We start from the raw sequence: 21,707 nt of genomic DNA on the forward strand, positions 1-21,707 counted from the left end.
TATCAGTAGTTACCTTTACAATACTTTTGGCCTCTTTGATGTAAGGAGGAAATAACTGACATGTTTTCTTTTTTCCAGCTTTATTAAAAAATAATTGATATACATCACTATAAGTTTAAGGAGGACAGCATGATGGTTCGATTTATATATTGTGAAGTGATTACCAAAATAGGTTCACCTCACATCCGTCTTCTCATATAGATATAATAAAAAGAAAAAGGAAAAAGACAATTTCTCCTTGTGATGAGGATTCTTAGAATTTACTCTCTTAACACCTTTCCTCTACTCACGTAGCCATGTTAGCCGGAAGTTTGCATCTTTTTACCACCTTCCTCCATTTCTCCCCTCCCTCACACTTTGTCTCTGGTAACCACAATTCTGATCTCTTTCTGTGAGTTTGGGGTGTTTTGTTTTGTTTTGTTTTGTTTTGTTTTTTTAAATAAGATTCCACACGTAAGTGAGATCATACAGAATTTGTCTCTGACATATTTCGCTTAGCATAATGTCTTCAAGGTCTATCTATTTTGTTGCAAATGGTAGGATTTCCTTTTTTTTTTTTTTTAAGGCTGAGTAATCCAGTGTGTGTGTGTGTGTGTGTGTGTGTGTGTGTGTGTGTGTGTGTGATGCTGCCATGAACATGAAGGTAGAGATACCTTTTCAAATTAATGTTTTTGTTTCCTTTGGATATTTTCCCAGAAGAGGAAAAGTGGAATTGCTGGATGATATGGTCATTCTATTTTTTAGTATTTTGAGGATCCTCCATACTGTTTTCCATAGTGGCTGCACCAATTTACATTCCACCAGCAGTGCACAAGGGTTTCTTTTTCTCCACATCCACACCAGCTTTGTTCTCATGTCTTTTCGATGATGGCCATCTAACAAGTGTGAGGTGATATCTCATTGGGATTTCAATTTACCTTTCCCTAATGACTAGTGATGTTGAGCATCTTTGCATGTACCTATTGGCCTTTTGTGTCCTTTCTTTGGAGAAATGCCTTTGAAGATCCTTTGCCCATTTTTTAACGGGGTTATTTTTTTTTTCAATCAAATTATATGAGTTCTTTACGTATTTTGGACATTAACCCCGTATCAGATAAATTGGTTTGCAAATATTTTTCCCCGTTCTATAGGTTGTCTTTTCACATTGTTGATGATTTCTTTTTTTTTTTTTTTTTTGAGACAGAGAGAGACAGAGCATGAACGGGGGAGGGTCAGAGAGAGAGGGAGACACAGAATCCGAAGCAGGCTCCAGGCTCTGAGCTGTCAGCACAGAGCCCAACGCGGGGCTCGAACTCACGGACCGCGAGATCATGACCTGAGCCGAAGTCGACGCTCAACCGACTGAGCCACCCAGGCGCCCCGATTTCTTTTGATATGTAGAAGCTTTTGGTTTAGTGTAGTCCCACTTGTTCATTGTTGTACTGCTTGTGCCCTAGATGTCATATCAAAAAGTTCATTATCAAGACCCATGTCAAAGAGCTTTATTCCTGTGTTTCCTTTTCGAAGTTTTATGGGTTGAGGTCTTACATTGAGGTCTTTATCTATTTTGAGTTAATTTTTGTGAGTGGTGTAACATATAGGTCCAGTGTAATTCTCTAACATGTAAACATCCACTATCCCAGCACCGTTTGTTGAAGAGACTGTCTTTTCTCCATTGAGTATTCTTGGCTCCCTTGTCCAATAGTAGTTGACCATATAAGCTTGAGTTTATTTCTGGGCTCTCAATTCTGTTCTGTTGGACTGTTTGTCTGTTTTTCTGACAGATTACTATAGCTTTATAGTATAGCTTGAAATCGGAAGTGTGAAATCAGAAGTGTGATCCCTTCTGTTTTGTTCTTTGTTTCAGTTTTCCTTTGGCTAGTTGGAATTTTCTGTGATTCCATATAAATTTTAGGAGTTTTCCACTTCTGTAAAAAAACAAAAAATGCCATTAGCCTCGTGATAGGGAATGCACTATGGCTTTTGGTAGTGTTGTCATTTTAACAGTATTAATTTTTCCAATCCATGAACATGGAATACTTTTCCACTTATATGTGTCTTTAATTTCCTTCATCAATGTCTTGCAGTTTTCAGCATAAGGATCTTGAATCTTCTTAGTTAAATTTATTCATAAGTATTTTGTTGTTTTTGATGCTATTGTCTTTTTTGTCACATTTTTATTTTAAGTCTAGTTAGTTAGATGCTATTGTAAATGTGATCAATTTTTTCATTTCTTCTTCATAAATTCCATGCTTGGTTTATAGAAACAATACTGATTTCTGTATATATTAGTTTTGTATCCTGCAACTATATAAATTCATTGATTATATCTAATGATTTTTTGGTTGAATCTTTAAGATTTCCTATATATAAAATCATGTCATCTGCAAATAGGGGCAATTTGACTCCTTCCTTTCCAATTCTGGTATCTTGTATTTCTGTTTCTTTCCTGATTGCTCCAGCTAGAACCTCTAGTACCATGTTGAATAAAAGTGGTGAAAATGGGCAAATTTGTCTTGTCCCTGATCTTAAAAGAAAAGCCTTCAACCTTTCATCTTTGAATATGTTGTTAGCTATAGACTTGTTACATATGGCCTTTATTAGGTTGAGATATGTTCCTTCTATGCCTATTATGTTAACAGTTTTTATCGTGAATGGATGTTGAATTTTGTCAAATGTTGTTTCTGTATCTTATTGAGATGAACGTGATTCTTTTCCTTCATTCTGTTACTATGATGTATCACTGATTGATTTGCATCTGTTGAACCATCCTTGCATCTCAAGAATAAATTCCACTCGATCATGGTGAATAATGCTTTTCAATGCTTTCAATGCTGAATTCGGTTTCCTGGTATTTTAATGAGAAATTATGGATCATTCAGGGATATTGGTCCCTGGTTTCTTCACTGGTAGTGTCTTTTTCTGGTTTGGGGATCAGACTAATGCTGGCCTCATAAAATGAAGTTGGGAGGTTTCCCCCTTTTTGATTTTTTGACAGAGTTTGAGGAGAATTGGTGTTAATTGAATTTTTGGTAAAATTTACCAGAGAAGCCATTTGGCGCTGGGCTTTTCTTTGTTGGAGATTTTTTTTTATTAGTGATTGTATTTCCTTACTAGTAGCTGGTCTATTCAGATTTTCTATTTCTTCCTGATTCAGTCTTGGTAAGTTGTAGGTTTCCAAGAATTTTGTCATGTCTTCTAGGTTGTTCAGTTTGTCGGTGTAGAAACCTCTTATGATCCTTTGAATTTCTGCAGTGTCAGTTGTAATGTCTCCTTTTTCATTCATAATTTTGTTGATTTGGGTTTTTCTCTTTTTTCCTTGGTTAGTCTAGCTAAGGGTTTGTCAATTTTGTTTATGTTTTCAAAGAACCAATTCTTAATTTGGTTAATCTCTTCTATTGTTTTTTAATTCTATATGTCACTTATTTCTGCGTGTGCACACACTGGGCAATTTTAATGCTCCACTAATTTATAACTCTAACTTAGCCTTTCCTTCTTGTTTGCACAGAGCCTCAAAATAAGTCTTAGTTGAGGAATTAGGGAATCCTCAGGTCTTTTCTGGGCACACATACAACATACGTATGTGCATGGCCTTCTAGATTCCCAGGGATTTATTAGGAATTTTTCAAAGATCCCTGCAAAAATATCATACCTGTTTATTTCCTTTAGTTATTTTTTTAACCAGATTTTTCTTTATTCCAACTGTATCACTGCCTCAAGAAGCTGTGAATTAAACTATTTCTGATGATTGCTTTTAACAAACACCTTGAGGCTAGGGCTTCTGTCACTGAATGAGCCTTGAGTCACTCAAGTAAAGATAAGATCTTTAAGTGGAGCTTTTCCTGAAGTCTTCCAAACAGGTCAAACAGTGACAGTTCTCTGGAGATGGGGCTTTTTAAGGATTTCCAATTTTGTTCTAGCTCATCCACAGGATCTTAAGTGACTGGTTTCTATAGCTGCCATGGTTCTAAGACTTTTAATTTTCAGGGCAACACAGTTGTGAGAGGATAATGGGAAAAGGAAAAGTTAAAACATGACAAAGCTAAACAAAACAAAACAATAGAATCAATGAAACCAAGAGTTGGTTTTGTGAAAAGATCAACAAAATTGACAAACTTTTAGCTACAGTAACTAAAACAAAAAGATGAGGCAAATAACTAAAGTTATAAATGAAAGAGGACATTACTACCAATTTTATAGAAATAATAAAAGGATTGTAAGAGAGTACAATGAATAATTGGTTCCCCAAAACTTGGATAGCCTAAATGAAATGGATAAATTCCTGGAAACACACAGTCTATCTAGACTTACTCATAAAGAAACAGAAAATCTGAAGAGATCTATTACTAGAAAGAAGATTGAATGAGTCATTGAAAACCTCTCAACAAAGAAAAGCCAAGGACCAGATAGCTTCACTGGTAAAATCTGCTAAACATTTAAAGAACAATTAACACCGATCCTTATCAAACTTTTCCAAAACATTCAATAGGAGGGAACACCCTGTAAGTCAATCCACAAGGTCAGCAATACCCTGATACTAAAGCCAGATAAAGACATGACAAGAAAACTGCAGAGCACTATCCCTTATAATTATTGATACAGATACCCTCAACAAAGAACTAACCAAATTCAACAGCATATTAAAAGGATTATATACCATGACCAGGTCAGACTTATACCTAGTATGTAAGGATAGTCCAACATATAAGAATGGATCAATTAATATGCCACATTAACAAAATGATATAAATAATCACATGTGATCATCTCAATTGATGCAGAAAAAGCATTTGACAAAGTTCAACATCCTTTCATGATAAAAAAAAAATGCAGAAAGCTAGAAATAGAAGGAAACTACCTCAACATAATAAAAGCCAGATATAAAAAATCCACAGCCAAAATGATACTCAATGGTAAAAGAATGAAACCTTTTCCTCTAAGATCAGGAACAAGGCAAGGATGCCTGCTTTTGCCACTTTTATTCAGCATAGAAATTGAAGTCCCGGTCAGAGCAATTCGGCAAGATAAAGAAATAAAAGGCATCCAAATTGGAAAGGAAGAAGTGAAATGATCTCTCTTCACAGATGACATGTTTTTATATGTAGAAAACCCTAACAATCACACACACACACACACACACACACACACACACACACACACACACACACACACGCAACTGTTAGAACTAATAAATTCAGGAAAGTTGCAGGACACAGAATCAACACACAAAAATCAACTGCATTTCTATACACTAACCATGGACAATATGAAAAGGAAGTTAGGAAAATAATTCAGTTTATGAAAGCATTGAAATAATAAAAGATTTAAGCTTAAACTTAACCAAGGAGATGAGACATGCAGCACTGAAAACTATCAAATATTGCTAAAGGAAATTGAAGATAACACAAGTAAATGGAAAGACATTCCATGTTCATGGACTGGAAGACTTAGTACAGCTAAGATGTAAGTATTGAATAGAACCAACGCAATACTCAGATAAGGAAAGTGTGGTTTACACATACAATGGAATATTATTCAGCCTTAAAAAGAAAACAAATTTTGATGCATGGCTGCAACATAGGTGAGACCAAGACATCTTGTTAGGTGAAACAAGCCAGTAACAAAAGAACAACATTGCATGATTCCACTCAAATGAGATTTTTACAATAATTCAGTTCCTAGACACAGGAAGTAGAGTAATCTTTGCCAGGGGCTGGGGATAGGTGGACACAGGGAGTTACTTTAGTAGGTACAGAGTTTCAGCTTCAAGTAGAAAAAGTTCTGGCGATGGATGGAGATAATTCTTGCACAATCCTGTGAGTGCACTTAAAGCTACTATACACTTAAAACTGGTTTAAATGGCAAATTATATCCTGTGAATATTTCGCCACAAAGGAAAAATGACAGAGTTCAATATGCTTACCAAAATTTCAACCACTCTCCTTGGATAAATGCTTTTTAGATTGTCGCAAGATCTTGTTCAATGTCTAGAGTTCTGAAAAAGTTGATTTTCAACATTTTTCCGGGGGGATCTCAGTGCTTTTAGAGAAGAGTAGGTTTTCAGATGTCCTCAATGGGAAATTCTGGAGGCAATTGTCCCTCTACCATATTTTTGCTTTCTGTTGGTCTTGTTTATATTTGTTCATTTTATCTCCCTTCTTGCCTTTTTAGCTGATTAGAGCACATTTATCTTTTATCATTCACTTTTCTCATAATATTTTCCATTCTTTATTGAAAAAATTACACAACCCACTTCTTATCTTTATTGGTAACTCTTGATTTTTTTATCCTTACTTGAAATCTAAAGTTACTATCTTCACCCATCACCCAAATAAAACAAGGATGTTAGAAGACCAATTGTCATCATGCCAGTCCCAAGCTTTGATTTTTTGGGGGGTCCAGTATTTTATATTTTGTCCTTTGTTTAACCTAATGAGTTAGATATTGTAGTTCTTATTTTTGTACAAACAATATGTGTCCATGCATGTTTACCAGTTTCTTTGTTAACCATTCCTTCTCATATCATGCAACATCCTTGTAATTCTGTACCTCTGATCTTTCACATCTCTTCTATTATGGCCATTTCCTTGTCTCTGTGGCTCCTGGGTCATTTTTCCAGATTTATCTTCTAGTTCACTTATTCTCTTTTCAGTGGTCCATTGCTGTGTAACACATTTACCAAGTTGGTTTTGTTTTGTTTTGTTTTGTTTAACATCAACATTGTTTTCTTCCCATTTGGATTTGTCACATCACTTTTGCACTTTATCTGTGCTTTCTCATTTTTGTGACGCTGTTCTTATTTGACTATTTCATCCATAGTTATTACATCTTCTGTATCTGACTATCATAATATCTGAGGCACTTGGTGTTTCTCCTCACCAAAATCTCTTGGTCTTTGTGCACTTGGCGGGTCTTTGAGTCTGATGATACACTCAGATGAATCTAATCTGTAGGATTTCTTGGAGATTTCCATCAAGAATACTTGCTTCCTTCTTTGAGGACTCCTGTGTAAGAATTATTCAGACACCGATGGCTGTCTACAAAAGTGGCCTTTTGATGTGTTTTCTCTGGTGTTCCCAACTTTGACTTCTCAGAACTATGCTTGCCCAGGGAAGCTGCAGCTGTCCGCAGGTGGCATTCATTCTCAGGATGCTAAACAAGAGCGTGTGTTTTATACCTCAGCGGGCTTCTTGTCTTTGAGAAGTGTACTCTGAAATCCGAGGCGTGGTGTCTTCCTGCTTTGATATTCTTTCTGCATTTGCCCCAAACTCATCCTCATGCAACCTTCACTGTTTTTGACAATTACTTCGTCTGAGTTATGATCATTTTAGTTGTGTCCCAGTTTCAAAATGGAGTTCTGATTTTCTTTCTCTGTAGTACTTTTGGAAATCTTCTAGAACAAAAGAAGAAACAATGACTTTTGGGTTATATCCTCTGTTTTATTCTCCTTCATGTTACGTATTCCTTATGAGTTAATTAATTATTTGTTTCTGTCATCTTATTTGCAAGGTTTTTACTTTGCTTACTATTTTCTGATTTACTCTTTTGTACTGTTCATTGTACTGCTTTCCAGACTTTGAACATATGTCACTAAAACTAACTTAATGTTTTAAGTGATTAATCTTTATTTTCATTTGGACTTTTTTTCCCCTATCTGTTTCTGAAATGAACTCATTTGTTTTTCTGATTTACACCAAGTTTTTTGCTAGATCACTAGTAATGTATTTCCTTTGGCCTAGCATGTGTAAATAAGGTTAATAATGCTTTCCAGAGAAAATGTTCACTCTTTGACTTTGTGCTACAAATGAAAGAGCACACATGTCCAAACTTGAGACTTTTATGGAGCTTCAGGGAAGCATAAATGGTATCAAAATTGATGGTGGCTTTGCAAAGGCTTAAGTTTCACTTCCCTCAAAATTTATGGATGTGAGCCATGCGACATCTGAATACGGATGCAAATGAATAAAGTGTTCAGGTGGTTTAAATGTATTGCCACATAATCTGACTGGGATTACTATATTGAGGAGAGGAAGCAGCATAAGAGTGTTATGTTTGTGCTCTGAGTCTGAGAAAAATAATTTTATGTGCCCTTGCTATGCATTAGCAAATCAGGATTTAAAACATTTTAATGGGGGCAAGAGATTTAAATTCTCAGTGCCAAGGCTGTGATTTGGGATTGTAAATTCTCTCCGCAAAGTCCAGAGTTTATAAAGTAGGATCCAAGATTAAATAAATCATATTTAGTAAAGATGAACCTGGAGAAAGTTTCCAGCTCAGAGAACGTAACTGTGCTCTGAGTCAAAAAGGGAGATTTTACAATACACAGGAACACAGTTTATTCCTATCATAAAATTTACCTTTCAAAGGAGAAATGGCTGACATCAAGGGGATATACAGTAACAGGGACAGAGATAATAAGTGCGGACTTCATGTATTTGAGGGGCCCGCGTATTCACTTCAGTTCTCTCTGGATTTCCCTCTCTTCAGTGCTTTCTGGTATCTTGATGACACATGGCATTTCTCTCTCTCTTTTCTCTCTCTCTCTCTCTCTCTCTTTGTTTCTGTCCTTAAGGTGCTTCTTGTTCCTCTTTCCTGGCTGGCTCTTGCAAGAGCTACATTTTGCAAGGACACCTGGGTGACATAGTTGGTTAAGCATCTGATTTTTGGCTCAGGTCATGATCTTGTGGTTCATGAGTTCAAGCCCTGTGCTGGGCTCTGTGCTGACAGCTTAGAGCCTGCAGCCTGCTTCAGATTCTGTGTCTCCCTCTCCCTCTGCCTCTGCCCCCTTTGCAGTGTGTCTCTGCCTCTGCCTCTCTCTCTCTCTCAAAGATAAATAAGCATTGGGGTACCTGTGTGGCTCAGTCGGTTAAGCGTCCCACTTCAGCTCAGGTCATGATCTAACAGATCGTCGTGAGTTTGAGCCCCACTTTGGGCTCTCCCCGTCAGTGCAGGGCCCGCTTCGGATCCTCTGTCCTCCTCTCTTTCTGCCCTTCCCCCACTTGCGTTTTCTCTCTCTCTGTCTCAAAAATAAATGTAAAAAACATTTTAAAAAAGTCCTTTGTAAAATAAATAAATAAGCATTAAAAAAAAAAAAGAACAACATTTTGTAAAGATGTTCTAATAGCTGTATAATGCAGGAAGGGAATGTAGACCCCGGGTTATCCTGTCATTTCCAGGACCTCATCCTAAATTACATTTCTTACCGCAGCCCCTTTTCTGCCGCCATGGCAACCATGCAAGGAATGGAAGGGACCATATCAGAGGCTGGTCCTGGTGGGTACCAGCCGGAGCAGCCCGCTGTTATCCAGTCACATCTGTGGAAAAGGATGCCAGAGAAGTTTTTGAAGGGGGAGCCCAAAGTCCTTGGGGTAAGTCAGTTACAGATCTGGGAGAGGCCAGTCGGGTTGTAAACTCATAGCCGATGAGTTTTAATGCCAAATACTCTGTCCCATTAGCCTCACAATACATCAGCCAGCCCTAGGGGCCTGGGTATATGATGTTCAGGCCCTATCACTCAAAAATGATATGATATTCTGTTGTATTTTCTAATTTAGTTGTATTTAGAGTATAGTGGCTTGGGATGGATTCTAGGGTGGTGCATCATCTGTGATAACTTTAGTTTCAGTGGAGAGAGGCAGCAAAAAAAAAAAAAAAAGAAAAAAAAAAGGCCACATGTCCAGCAGCTGGTGTCCACCCAGCACGTCTTCCTGATAGCTGATTGCCCCGCATTGTTCCTATCTCTGGGGAATTTTCTTAACCTGCTCCTCAGAGGATGAAAATTCTTCAGCTCCCTCTGCATTTCTGTCTGGAGTCTGGGGGCGGGGCAGTGTGCCTAAAAGAAATGGAGAGTTTACGGAAAGACAGGTTAGTGCAGGTGGAAGGACAGTGAGTACAGGGGTTTATCTCTAGCCCCGGCTTTAAACCAAGGGGGCAGATCATCACAACACACTTGGGATCCTTTTTATGCCGTGGGATGACCGTACTCCAGCACTTTGATTTTTGGAGCCCTGGACTCACGCGTGTCCTCAGGCCCTAGACACCGAGAAAGTACCACGTTGGACTTCTCTTTTTCTTCTCCTGTACACTCCTTCCCTCACATTATTTTCCCTTGCTCGAATAACTTTTAATTGCTTCCTGATTCCTGGGTCACTGCCGTCTGAGAGTGTAGTGTGTAAAGGAGATCAACAGCTATGGTAGACTAGCAGCCCCGGGGGTCAGTAAAGCACCTCTGGGTAGGTCCTGGTACATTCTTTTTACCTTGAAAACGACCGAGGCAACTGGGATAGACATCCCAAGAAACTCCTTGAGTAAATTAACATATCCGTAGTTTTTTATAGGAAAGCAAAGCGACAGGGAAATATCATGACCATCTGACTGTTTCAGAAGACGGAGAAGAGGGGTGACCTGGTGGTCGGAAAGGGAGTGGTAGCTAATCAGTTTTTACTTGCTTCATCATTTCTAGGTTGTGCAGATCCTGATTGCCATGACGAACCTCAGCCTGGAAATAATAAAGATGAGTGCCGTATTGCCACTTTCTGACACACATTCTGTTTCAGGGCTGGACGTGTACATAATTGGGAGGCCAGTGATGGTGAGTAGAGTACCTTTTGATATAGTTGGAGACAGCATAAAATAGTTGCTAACATCCTGAGCTTTGCAATTATATCCTAACCCTATTTTGTAGTTCTCTAACTTTGAAAAAGATATCTAATCTTCTTTTGACTGCATTTTCTCATATTTCAGGTAGGAATAATAACGTAAGACTCGTAGAGCCAGGCAGATTAAATATTTAATATGTATCAGGATATCACAGCAGCATGTAGCAAAAGACCCAAACCAGAATAGATTAAACACTGAAAGCACTGATTATTTCACAACAAGAAACCCAGTAGACTTTGGTGGATTTTTGGAGCATTGTAAAGTTTTACTCATCTATATTGTTCACATTCCTTGTTAAGTTTTTTTCTCTCAGAAACTTCATATATTTTTGCTATGCTAAATGAGGTTCTCTTATTAAATTTTATCTTTAAACACACAAATACATGCATATTTGTATATAATTTCTGTTTATAATGTTCTTCCCATGTGCCTTAACAAATTTTCCTAGCATTTATAGTTGTTTTTAATTGATACTCTTGGAGGTCTGCAGTATAACATATTCATATTTAACTAACAGTAATTGTAAACATTTTCCTCAAATATCTCTCTTATGTAGTTATTTTGGTTAATATACTAAGGAGAGTAATACATAACCATCTACATCGTTATCTTGATTTTGACTCTAATAGAGATGGCCCTAGTGTTTCCCTGTTAGCATGATAAAGACGTCTAATATTAGAGACAAATGTTCCATCATGTTATAGCAAATGAAGCTCTTCATGTTTTATAAATAATGATTAAGTCAATAAGAATGTTGAATGATATAAAATGTCTTCACGTTGTAAACATAAATAACAATTAGCATGTGAATTTTCTCCTCAAATCTGTGTTTGTAAATTGTAATCATATGCAATATTAAAAAATCTGGACATTTGAAAGAATACCCCACATAGTCATGATGCATCTCATATAATATGATGGATGATTCTCCCTTTTTTTTTTTTTCCAGAAGTGACTTAGTTTACCCAACCATTTCCATGTCTTGGTACTGAGAAATGTTTGAAGAAATCTACCAAGCTGTTTCATTAGATCAGTCTTTTTTCTGGTATTAAGATACAATTTTTCGGAGCACCTAGGTGGCTCAGTCGGTTAAGCCTGTGACTTTGGCTCAGGTCATGATCTCACGGTCGTGAGTTCAAGCCCCGTGTCAGGCTCTGTGCTGACAGCTCAGAGCCTGGAGACTGCTTCGGATTCTGTGCCTCCCTCTCTCTCTGCCCCTCCCCTGCTCTCTCTCTCTCTCTCTCTCAAAAATAAATAAACATTAAAAAAAAGTTTAAGATACAATTTTTGAAACTCCTGAAATCAAATTTGGAAAGCAAACCCAGAAATTCAACAGTCAAATAGTTTAAGACAGCAGGTCTAATCAACTTGATTCCAGCTGTTTTAGCTATATGGAAAATAATTACCCGAATGATGGAGCCACACGGAATAATATAATCAACATCTAATATGTAATTGAAAAACTTTATTTGCTACCATTTTATTTACAACTTTTAATAGTCATATTTTAAGACAGAAGCTTTAGTTTCTCTTCTTTTATAATATTTCATTAAGTTCTGGTACCATATTAGGGTTCCTTCATGTCAGGAATTTAGAAACTTTTACTATGTTTCAAGGCCCTCAGTTTAAATACCATTGCAGAGAGACTTTTTTTGAAAGCCTTGATAAACTCTCCTGTGCATCCATCTGGTAAAATTTCTCTGTTGTTTCTGGGAAAAGAGGAGACTTATTTGCAATCTCTGGTGTTTCTTCCAATATAATTGGTCTGTTTAACATATTTATCCCAGTTAGGGGTAAGTGTTAGTAAATTGGGATTTCAAATTTTTGTTTAAAGGTTTTTTAACTGCATTTTTTTTCTCTTGTTACTAGTTTATTATTTCAGGGTCCTTGTCAGTTGTAGCAGGAATTAGAACTACAAAAGTTCTGGTAAGTAATATTTGCTTTCTTCATTTGTTTGTATGTGTGTTTTTGTTCCAAAAGAGGGATTAACCAAGTATGTATTCTGCCCGAATAGAAAATAGAGTTTGTTTGTTTTTTAAAAATCAAGAGAGATTGTAAGTTTTACGTAGCTGCATTGGTCTTCCAGAAATTATAATAAAAAAATGGCTGATCATAAAATTTCTGATACGGGAAGGCAGTTGCTGAGAAACTCTTTATGAAAATAAAGAGAATTCCTAAAAAGGAATGTCAAAATGGGACCCGTCAAACAGAGCCTGCACCTTGAGACTCAGCCCATAACAGTGGCACCACGTGCTGGTGTGGCAAAATATTTATTGACTTATTGATTAAAATGTGTATTCTGACTGTGTACAGAAAGGATTTTCTTTTGGTTTGTAGGGGAAGGAATTCACGTTAAGTCTGTTCAGTAAGGAAAAACAAATTTCAAACATAACTCTCATGCCAATATGCCTTTCACAAAGCCAATAAAAGGCAAAGGCCTAGATCTCAACCAATGTTTTTGCTGGCTAGAGACCATATTTGAGTTTTCTTTGCTCAAAGGATAAAGATCAGACGATGGAGCATGATCTGTATGGTTTTTCCAAATCTGACCTTGGTCTGTCTCCCTAGCATCTTGTCGAGCTGTAACTGTTAAAATCTCCCTCACACTACAGCCACATTAAGCCTCTCATGCTTTCTTGGAGAAGTTTGGTTGTTCTAAGAAGCTTCCACAACTTCACCAAGAGAAGAGAATGTAGAAAAAGGAATGCAGAGCAGAGGGAGGTCGTCCACAGAAAGCGCAGAGGCGTCAGAGGCAAGCAGCATCTGGAAAAGAATGTGCAGCCAGGCACCTGACCTAGAGGGCCGTGGGAGTTGGGCGCAGACAGATCTGTCCAGCTGGCATGTGAAAAAGAGTTTATCAGCCTAGGGGTTGTCTGAAGGATTCAAGCTTGGGAACAACAGAATCATATTTGTGTTTGGGCAGGAGACAACCTGAAAGGGCTTGTGTTTCAGGGAAGAAACAAGTGAGGAGACAGTCCAGTCATCAAGATAGAGAAGGGGGACCGTTGCAGGGGGGTGGCGGGGGTGGGGGGCGGGCAAGAAGTGATGTGTGCAGCATGGCTAATGGAAACACCCCCGTGGATACTGTTGGATTGTTGACTTGATTTTCCTTTCTTTCTAGATTCAAACTAGCCTAGGATTAAACATCTTCAGTTCTGTCTTGGCCGGAGTAGGGGTCCCCTTCGCTATCTCCTCCTTGGAAGACTTTCAAGCAGGTGTCTCTGCCTGCATCTTTTATCAGAGGTTGGAGAGTTGTTCCATGGCCATGGCCATTTTACTGGTGAGCACTTCCTCTCTTCCTGCGATACTGTAGGGGAAGCCAGGCACAGGAGCCCTGGCCCTGGCAAAAGTACCACACTGTATTCCCTAACTGATAAATGACTCACTTTGGGAAATTGGAAATGATTGAAGAATAAGGCCATCTTTTATTCAGAAGGCAGGCCCACATCTCATCTTTTTGTTGTTGTTGTTCCTTTCTGCTTAATTCGAAATCACCAATTCTGCAATCCACTGTAAAAAGGGAGCCCAGATGTCAATCCCTCTGTGTCCCCAGGGCTCCCTGATGGAGTTACCTGGTTCTCTAATAATAGAGTAAAATTGTCTTGAACATTATCCAATGAGTGGTGAATGACCTAGTACCCCTCCCCACCTCTCTGGATGCTCTTGAAAGATTAAGCCCTTTGAGCCTCAGTATCCCACTCCTGGCAAATTCTCAATTTCCACTCTGTATTTCACTACTTGGCTGTAGCACCTGCCCTCACTTAGGTATTATCATAATGGCTCTGTTCTCCAAATTGCCGCTTCCACCAGAGTGTGCGGGTTGTGAAGCTGTGGGCCACTGGGTAAGCACGGGGAGGGGGGCGCTATTGTGGCACAGCTGTGACCAAAATGCAATAGCATCTTTATATTAAAAAGTCTAGGGGCACCTGGGTGGCTCAATCAATTAAGCGTCCAAATCTTGATTTCTGCTCATGTCATGATCATGCAGTTTGGGAGCTCAAGCGCGGCGTGGGGCTCCAGGCTGACAGTGCAGAGCCTGCTTGGGATTCTCTCTCTCTCTCTCTCTCTCTCTCTCTCTCTCTCTCTCTCTTTCTCTCTCTCTCCCCCCTTCTATCTCTATCTCTATCTCTGTCTCTGTCTCTGTCTCTATCCCTCTGCCTTTCTCTCTCTCTCTCTCTCAATAAATAAATAAACTTAAAAAAATTTTTTTTAGGTCTAGTATCCATTCTTAGGACCACTGAATTCCTTTTGTCTCTCCTGCATGAGACCTTCCGGCCTTTCACTGTGCTGCCTCATCTCTCCCTCACTGACCCTTGTCTTCACCCACACGTGGAACCTCCGCATTCTTCCGAACTTAATCCCGAATGCAGATCAGTTGCACTGCCTCCTCTAATCCTAGATATATCCTGAGTGCCATCCAGTCACACCAAAATAATCTCTTGAGTGTCTCTGCTAAACTAATTTCCACTCCTCTTAAGATTTCTAACAGCTCTTATGGAGTGCAAGTTTATTTCCTGCCGCTTCCTCAGAATCAGAGGGTTTCTTCCGAGAACTTAGATGCTTCCCCCCTAAGATCAGATGGTGAGAAGTTGACAAGGGCAAGATGAGATTCTGTGCCTTCCTGCCTCTGATGCCTCTGTTTGTATTTATATTCAAGTGTCCTCTCTCCTCCTCCTGAAGAAGAAGCCTACTTTCAGTTTCTACAGTTGTCTCCACTTGAGGTCTACAAGGGCACAGTAGACGAGGACAAAATCTGGAATGGACCAGCTGCGTGGGGCTGGCTGCCTGGGTGTGGGACCCGCACAGGCACAGGGGGCTTACCAGTTAGAAGAGTGATACACCTGGTTTACTGCTCTACTGTTGCCGTCGTAAAGTTCTTAATAATTTTTGAACAAGAGGCCCTATAAATAAAGTAGCTGGTTCCACCTCCTTCTCAATCACCTTCTCCCAGAGGCTGTCACGTATCCCTATTGTGTGAACACTTTTTCTGCCTGGCTTTACAGCAGAGCAAATCCATAAGGGTTCCTGGAATCTGAAGTATCTGGTCTGTTCTTACCGGGGCACCTGCACAGTCATTCCACAGACCTGTGAGCCCATATTTTATGGTGGGTCCTACAGATGGCGCTCTGGGAGATGAAAGAAGGGGACCAGGCTCCTACCAGTAGGAAGCTCCTTGGAGGAAAATATAGAAATACTGGAGAGCACAGAGCTCCTGGGTGGCTCAGTCGGTCAAACATCTGACTCTTTTTTTTTTTTAATTTTTTTTTAATGTTTATTTTTGAGACAGAGAGAGATGGAGCATGAAGAGGGGAGGGTCAGAGAGAGAGGGAGACACAGAATCCAAGGCAGGCTCCAGGCTCTGAGCTGTCAGCACAGAGCCTGATGCGGGGCTTGAACTCACGGGCCGTGAGATCATGACCTGAGCCGAAGTCGGACGCCCAACCGACTGAGCCACCCAGGCGCCCCAAACATCTGACTCTTGATTTCGGCTCAGTCATGATCTCACAGTTCGTGAGTTTGAACCCCGTGTCAGGCTCTGTTCTGGCAGCGCAGAGACTGCTTGGGGGATCCTCTCTCTCTCAAAATAAATAAACATTAAAAAATGTTTTTAAAAGAAATAAACATTGGAAAGCAGCTAGAGGTTGATGAAGGCCCAAGGGCTTACTTTTGAATGTGATTCTAAGGAGAGTGAAAAAGTGAGCTCTTTGTAGGAAAGAGTAGAGCACACACTATCTGGAGTCATTAGGCAGAACAGTATGAAATTGCCAATGATCAACTCTGCTTGATCTAGAAAGACAGCGGCTTTATATGGCTCAAACTCATGTATTATATATATTTTAGCTACTTTTTGTTGGAAGTCCAGCCTGACTCTTTTTTTGAATATAAAGTTTTATTGGAACATAGCCACATCCATTTGATTGCATATTATCTGTGGCTGCTCTTGTACTATAACTGGAGAATTGAGTATTTGTGACAGAGACCTTATGGGCTGTAAAACCTAAAATATGTGTTAGCTGGCCCCTTGTAGAAAGTTTGTCAATTCCTGGTCTACCCTACCAGATTGTAGCATCCTCAAGGTTAGGGAAATCGTCTATTTATTTGCTGTTCTGTCTTCTGTGCCTATGACAATTCCTGAAACATAGAGGCTACAATATGTTGAAGAGATGAGTAAATAGATAAGGAAATGACAAATGCAAATATTCTCAAGGCTCAGCTGAGTCTGTGTCACACTGTGTCACTGTGTCTGGACTCTTGGGTCTATTGACTTTTCCACAAGAAGATAGGTACGATCCCTATCCATGGAGAGAAAAAGAATATTTAGACCAAAGAATTCCAGGCATCCAATTCAGATTTTTAGGGTAGTAAGAGGACTACCTAGTGTTTCTCAAATCTGACCATATGTATTGGCTGAAGATAAGCCCAAAGCCAGTTCTCTGGGGAGATGGGTCACAGACTGACTAACTGGGTGTTCATTGTTAGGTTAGTTTCTTCTTGTCGCTGTAACAAACTACTGCCAATTTAGTGACCTGAGACAACATAAATTTACCATCATACAATTCTGGAAGTCAGAAGTTTGGAATGGTTCTCACTGGGTGAAAATCAAAGTGCTGGCAGGACTACATTCCTCTCTGGAAGCTGCGAGGGAGAATCTGTTTCCTTGCCTTTGCTGGCTGCTCGAGGCTGCCTACATTCCGTGGCTTGTGGTCAAATCCTGTCTTCGAAGCCAGCAGTGCAGCATCTTCAAATGTCTCTTGGACTTTGACTCTTTTGCCTCCCACTTCCACTTAGAAGGATTCTCTAACTATTTGGGGCCCACCCAGATAATCTCAGAATAATCCCTCCATCTCAAGGTCAGTTAATAACCAACCTTCATTTCATCTGCAAAGTTAATTCTGCTTGGCTATGTAACGAGACATCTCCAGAGCTTCTGGAGATGAAGATGTGGACCTCTTTGGTCTATTGATATTCTGTCCACAATTATGACTCTGCCTATAACTACCAAGACGGGAGATGATACTGTTGTGTCAGCTCTATGGAACCTCTGGTGCTTGAAAGAACTAAGTTATCTTTATGCCCCTAACCCCTCCCCCGCCCCTTTAAATAGTTTTCACATTCTGTACCTACAATAGCAGTGGAAGGTAGAGTGTAGGGAAAAGTGATTGTTTTATTAATGGAAAAACTGGAAGCATGAGTGGTACTCAACAGGCCAAGAATTGGCCAAGGGTATGGCTGCCATTAGGAGCCAGTATTTCTGACCTCAGGCCAGTGCTTCTCTTTTGGCATTGTAATCAGATGGTCAGCGCTTGATTTCTTTTCTTTTCTTTAAGTTTATTTATTTATTTTGAGAGAGAGAGAGAGTGCGTGCGAGCTAGGGAGGGCAGAGATAAAGGGAGAGAGAGAGAATCCCAAGCAGGCTCCACACTGTCAGTGCCAAGTCTGATGCTGGGCTCGAACCTACAAACTGTGAAATCATGACCTGAGCCAAAACCAAGAGTCTGACGCTTAACCAACTGAGGCACTCAGGTACCCCAGACGGTCAGTGTTTTAAACGTGTCATCTCTGTTCCTCACGGTTCTTGGCTATGCATTTGTTCCTAGAGTCTGGATGCTGTGGTGCTCCTTTTAACCGTGCTAGAGTTCTTCGTTGCTCTGACCCTATCTGCCTTTGGATGCAAAGTCACCTGTTGTCATCCTGGCGGGGTGAGTATTAGGCTTCCCTTGAAGCTGTCTGTATTAGTTTCCTGTTGCTGTGTAATACATTACAGAAACGTAGAGGCTTAAACAGCACACATTTATTACTTCTCAGGTTCCATGGGTGACGAGCCTGGGCACACCTCAGCTGCCCCCCCTGCTCTGGGTCTGACAAGCCTGTAGTCAACAAGCGGGCTAGGGCTGCGGTCTCAGCAGAGCCCTCTCATCCTCTTCCATGCTCCCATGACGCAGTTTATTTCCTCTCAGCAGTGGAACTCACAACTCACTTCCACTTTGAGGCCAGCAAGAGAGTGAAAACCTCTGATGCCTTCAGTTCCTTTTAAAAAGTTCACATGATAAGGTCAAGTCTATCCTGAATAATGTCCTTCTTTTAATTGAAGAATAATTTTTTTAGTTTTTTTTAAGTTAATTTATTTTGAGAGAGACAGAGCAAGTGGGGGAGAAGCAGAGAGAAGGAGAGAGAGAGAGAGAGAGAGAGAATATCCCAAGTAGGCTCCCCACTGTCAACTAAGAGCCCAATGCAGGGCTCAAACCCACGAACCTTGAGATCATGACCTGAGCCGAAATCAAGAGTTGGGCGCTTAACTGACTGAGCCCCCCAGGTACTCCTGGTGTATAATTAACATACAGTGTTATGTTAGTTTCAGATGTACAGCTTAGCGATTTGACAGTTCTATTCATTACTCAGTGCCCACCACAGGAAGTGTGGTCACCATCTGTCATACAAGGTTCTTACAATATAATGGATATATTCCCTAACTCTGCATCTTCGTGACTGATTTATTTTATAACTGGAAGTTTGTACCCCTTAATCCCCTTCGTCTATTTTGCCCGTCTCCCCACCCTCCTCCTCTCTGGCAACTACAAGTTTGTTCTCTGTGTTTAAGAATCTGGTTTTGTGTTGTGTTTTAGATTCCACGTGGAAGGGAAATCATATGGTCTTTGTCTTTCTCTGCCTTATTTCACTTTGCGTAACCATCTGTGTTGCTGCAGATGGCAGGACAGCATTCTTTTCTTATGGCTGAGCTGTGTTCCATCTATATACACATACGTACCCATCTTCTTTATCTTTTTATCAGTGGACGCTTGGGTTGCTTCTGTGTCTTGGCTATTGCAAATAATGTTGCAGTAAACACATACCTTTACAAATTCGTGTTTTCGTGTTCTCTGGGTAAATACCCAATAGTGGAATTACCGGATGATATGGTAGTTCTATTTTTAATTTTTTGAGGAACCACCATACTATTTTCCACAGTGGCTGCACCGATTTACATTCCCGCCAACAGCGTACAAGGGTTATCCTTTCTCCACATCCTTGTCAACACTGATTTCCTGTCTTTTTTCATACTAGCCATTCTGACAGGTTTTTAGGTGATATCTCATTGTGGTTTTGACTTGCATTTTCCTGATACTTAGTGACGTTAAGCGTCTTTTCCTACGGGCTATCTGTATGTCTTCTTTGGCAGAATGTCCAAAGAATAATATCCTCTTTGATAAACTCAAAGGCAACTGATTGGTTATCTACTCACAGGAGTGACATCCCATTATACACAGGTCCCACCCATACACAAGGAGAGGGAGTCACACGAGGGCATGGGTCACTGGGTGTCATCTTAGCATCTTGCCTACCACAGTGAATAAAGAAAAGCTCATTTTCTCCATCCTCGCTCCCACAAAGGGCCTCCTCTCTTAGTCCAGATCAGAGAGTACTTCACAATGGAGAGGACCCCAGAGAGTGCCAGGTTTCGACCCATTACCCCTATCATAGCAACCTTCCCTGGGCTACTGAAGAAAGTCAGGCTTTCAAACTTTTCTACCAATGTGCACACATCTGCCTATCTCTTACCCGGAGACTGGCAGCAGATCTTTCTGGCCACTGAGCAGAAAGAACATCACGTAGAGAGAGGATTGGTACATGGGAAGAGAGAGAGAAAAGACCAAGAGGCACCAGGAAGAAAAGGAGAAGGATCCCTTCCATGAACTGAATTAAAATGCCAGGAGCTGCTCATTAATTTGATTACCCAAAGGCAAATCATAAGACAGTAATCACTTGGCGACATTATTTCTCTCTTGCTCTTCTCCCCCATTTTGTGCCTCTTTACTTTCTTTTGGGGTTTCCATGCTCCACCATATCTCCTGCCCCACAGAAGAGAGATGGACTAACTCTATTAGTGGATGTCTGCATGTCAAGGCCCTAGAAGTTAGGGTTTTCAGCAATTCGTAATGACTGCAATTTCATTAGGTGAAGCGTCTTATTTTCATTGACCAAAGCATTTGCACAAGGGAGCAAATGCTTTAGTGTCGTAATGTCTAGACCTGAGCTCCCTTCTGCTCCTGGAGTTACAGAGCTGGAAATGCTGCTCCCACAATTCTCTTGGTGTGGAACCGGAGGAGCAAGGTCTTTGAGGCATGTGATGCCTAAGTTTCGTCTCTTCCCGGTTCCATCCCACCCCGCACCCCTACACCCCCACACAATTTCACACTGAGTTTGGGGAAGAAAGACCAGCATTTTCCTCCGTTTCCTGATGATTCCTTCCATTCTGAGTCAGCGTAGTTTTTGAAATGATTGAGTCATGGCCAGCAAATCAGGATTTGGGTGTGTTGTTGCCATCATACATAAAGAACCTAATTTGGAAGAAGAGCACTAAATTTCCCTTAACACCTTGGTTTACTCCACTTGCTGGGCAGCATCATCCACTTACAGGGTCACTGTCAGCATCTCATGCCAAGAGCTATCAATGCATATTCTTCCAAGATCCAGTCTGATCTCCAGAATGCCAGAGAAACCCCACCAAGTTGATCTAGAGATCGAATCCAGAGAAGAGAGAGTAGGGTCTGATGATGATATGGCTACTTGGTTGACTCACTCACCTGCACCATTCTGATTGATTTCACAGGTTGTGTTGATTCTGCCATCGAATCCTCATGTGGCGGAAACAGCATCTCCCACACCATTTACAGAGGTCTGATGTCACCAACAGATCGACAGCAAAATGTTCCAGAAAACCTATCCTGCCAGTTGGGCAAGGACACCACTTGGGGAAGTACCAGAATCCAACTCTGATATATATATACATATATGTATATATACGTATATATACATATATGTGTATATATATATATTTCAGAATCATGTTCTCATTTTCCCCCAAGACCTCAACAACTCATTTACTGGCTCTTTATCAACAATAGCAGAAATTAAATAAATAAATCATGCATTTAATGAGTCACTGGTGCTTGAAAGTTTTTATCCATCTTCAAAACTTTAGATAAGGACATTAAGTTGGTAAGTTAGATTCAGCAGAAGGTCAAAAAGATATTGCTGAAATGAGGACTCCCTGAAGACTACATTTTTCT

The 21,707-nt window shown here is 40.1% G+C and overlaps 1 protein-coding gene across 7 annotated transcripts in view; it reads left to right on the forward strand.

Annotated features, from left to right (window-relative positions):
- Positions 1 to 21,458, forward strand: part of LOC106977870 (membrane-spanning 4-domains subfamily A member 4A-like) — a 196,701-nt gene extending 175,243 nt beyond the window's left edge. For 4 of the 7 annotated variants that reach the window (XM_053203118.1, XM_053203117.1, XM_027045143.2 and 1 more), the window contains 6 exons: positions 9,188 to 9,347; positions 10,442 to 10,570; positions 12,508 to 12,564; positions 13,760 to 13,918; positions 18,237 to 18,338; positions 21,248 to 21,457. In XM_053203118.1, the coding sequence (XP_053059093.1) occupies positions 9,188 to 9,347; positions 10,442 to 10,570; positions 12,508 to 12,564; positions 13,760 to 13,918; positions 18,237 to 18,338; positions 21,248 to 21,319 (679 nt within the window). In that variant the 3' untranslated portion in view covers positions 21,320 to 21,457. Of the gene's footprint in view, positions 1 to 9,187; positions 9,348 to 10,441; positions 10,571 to 12,507; positions 12,565 to 13,759; positions 13,919 to 18,236; positions 18,339 to 21,247 lie in introns of all 7 variants that reach the window. The other 3 variants (XM_053203119.1, XM_053203120.1, XM_027045146.2) reach the window with 2 other exon arrangements.
- The last annotated feature ends 249 nt before the right edge of the window (positions 21,459 to 21,707 follow it).

The sequence above is a fragment of the Acinonyx jubatus genome, chromosome D1 (genome assembly GCF_027475565.1).
Source record: "Acinonyx jubatus isolate Ajub_Pintada_27869175 chromosome D1, VMU_Ajub_asm_v1.0, whole genome shotgun sequence".
NCBI classification, from domain to species: Eukaryota; Metazoa; Chordata; class Mammalia; order Carnivora; family Felidae; genus Acinonyx; species Acinonyx jubatus.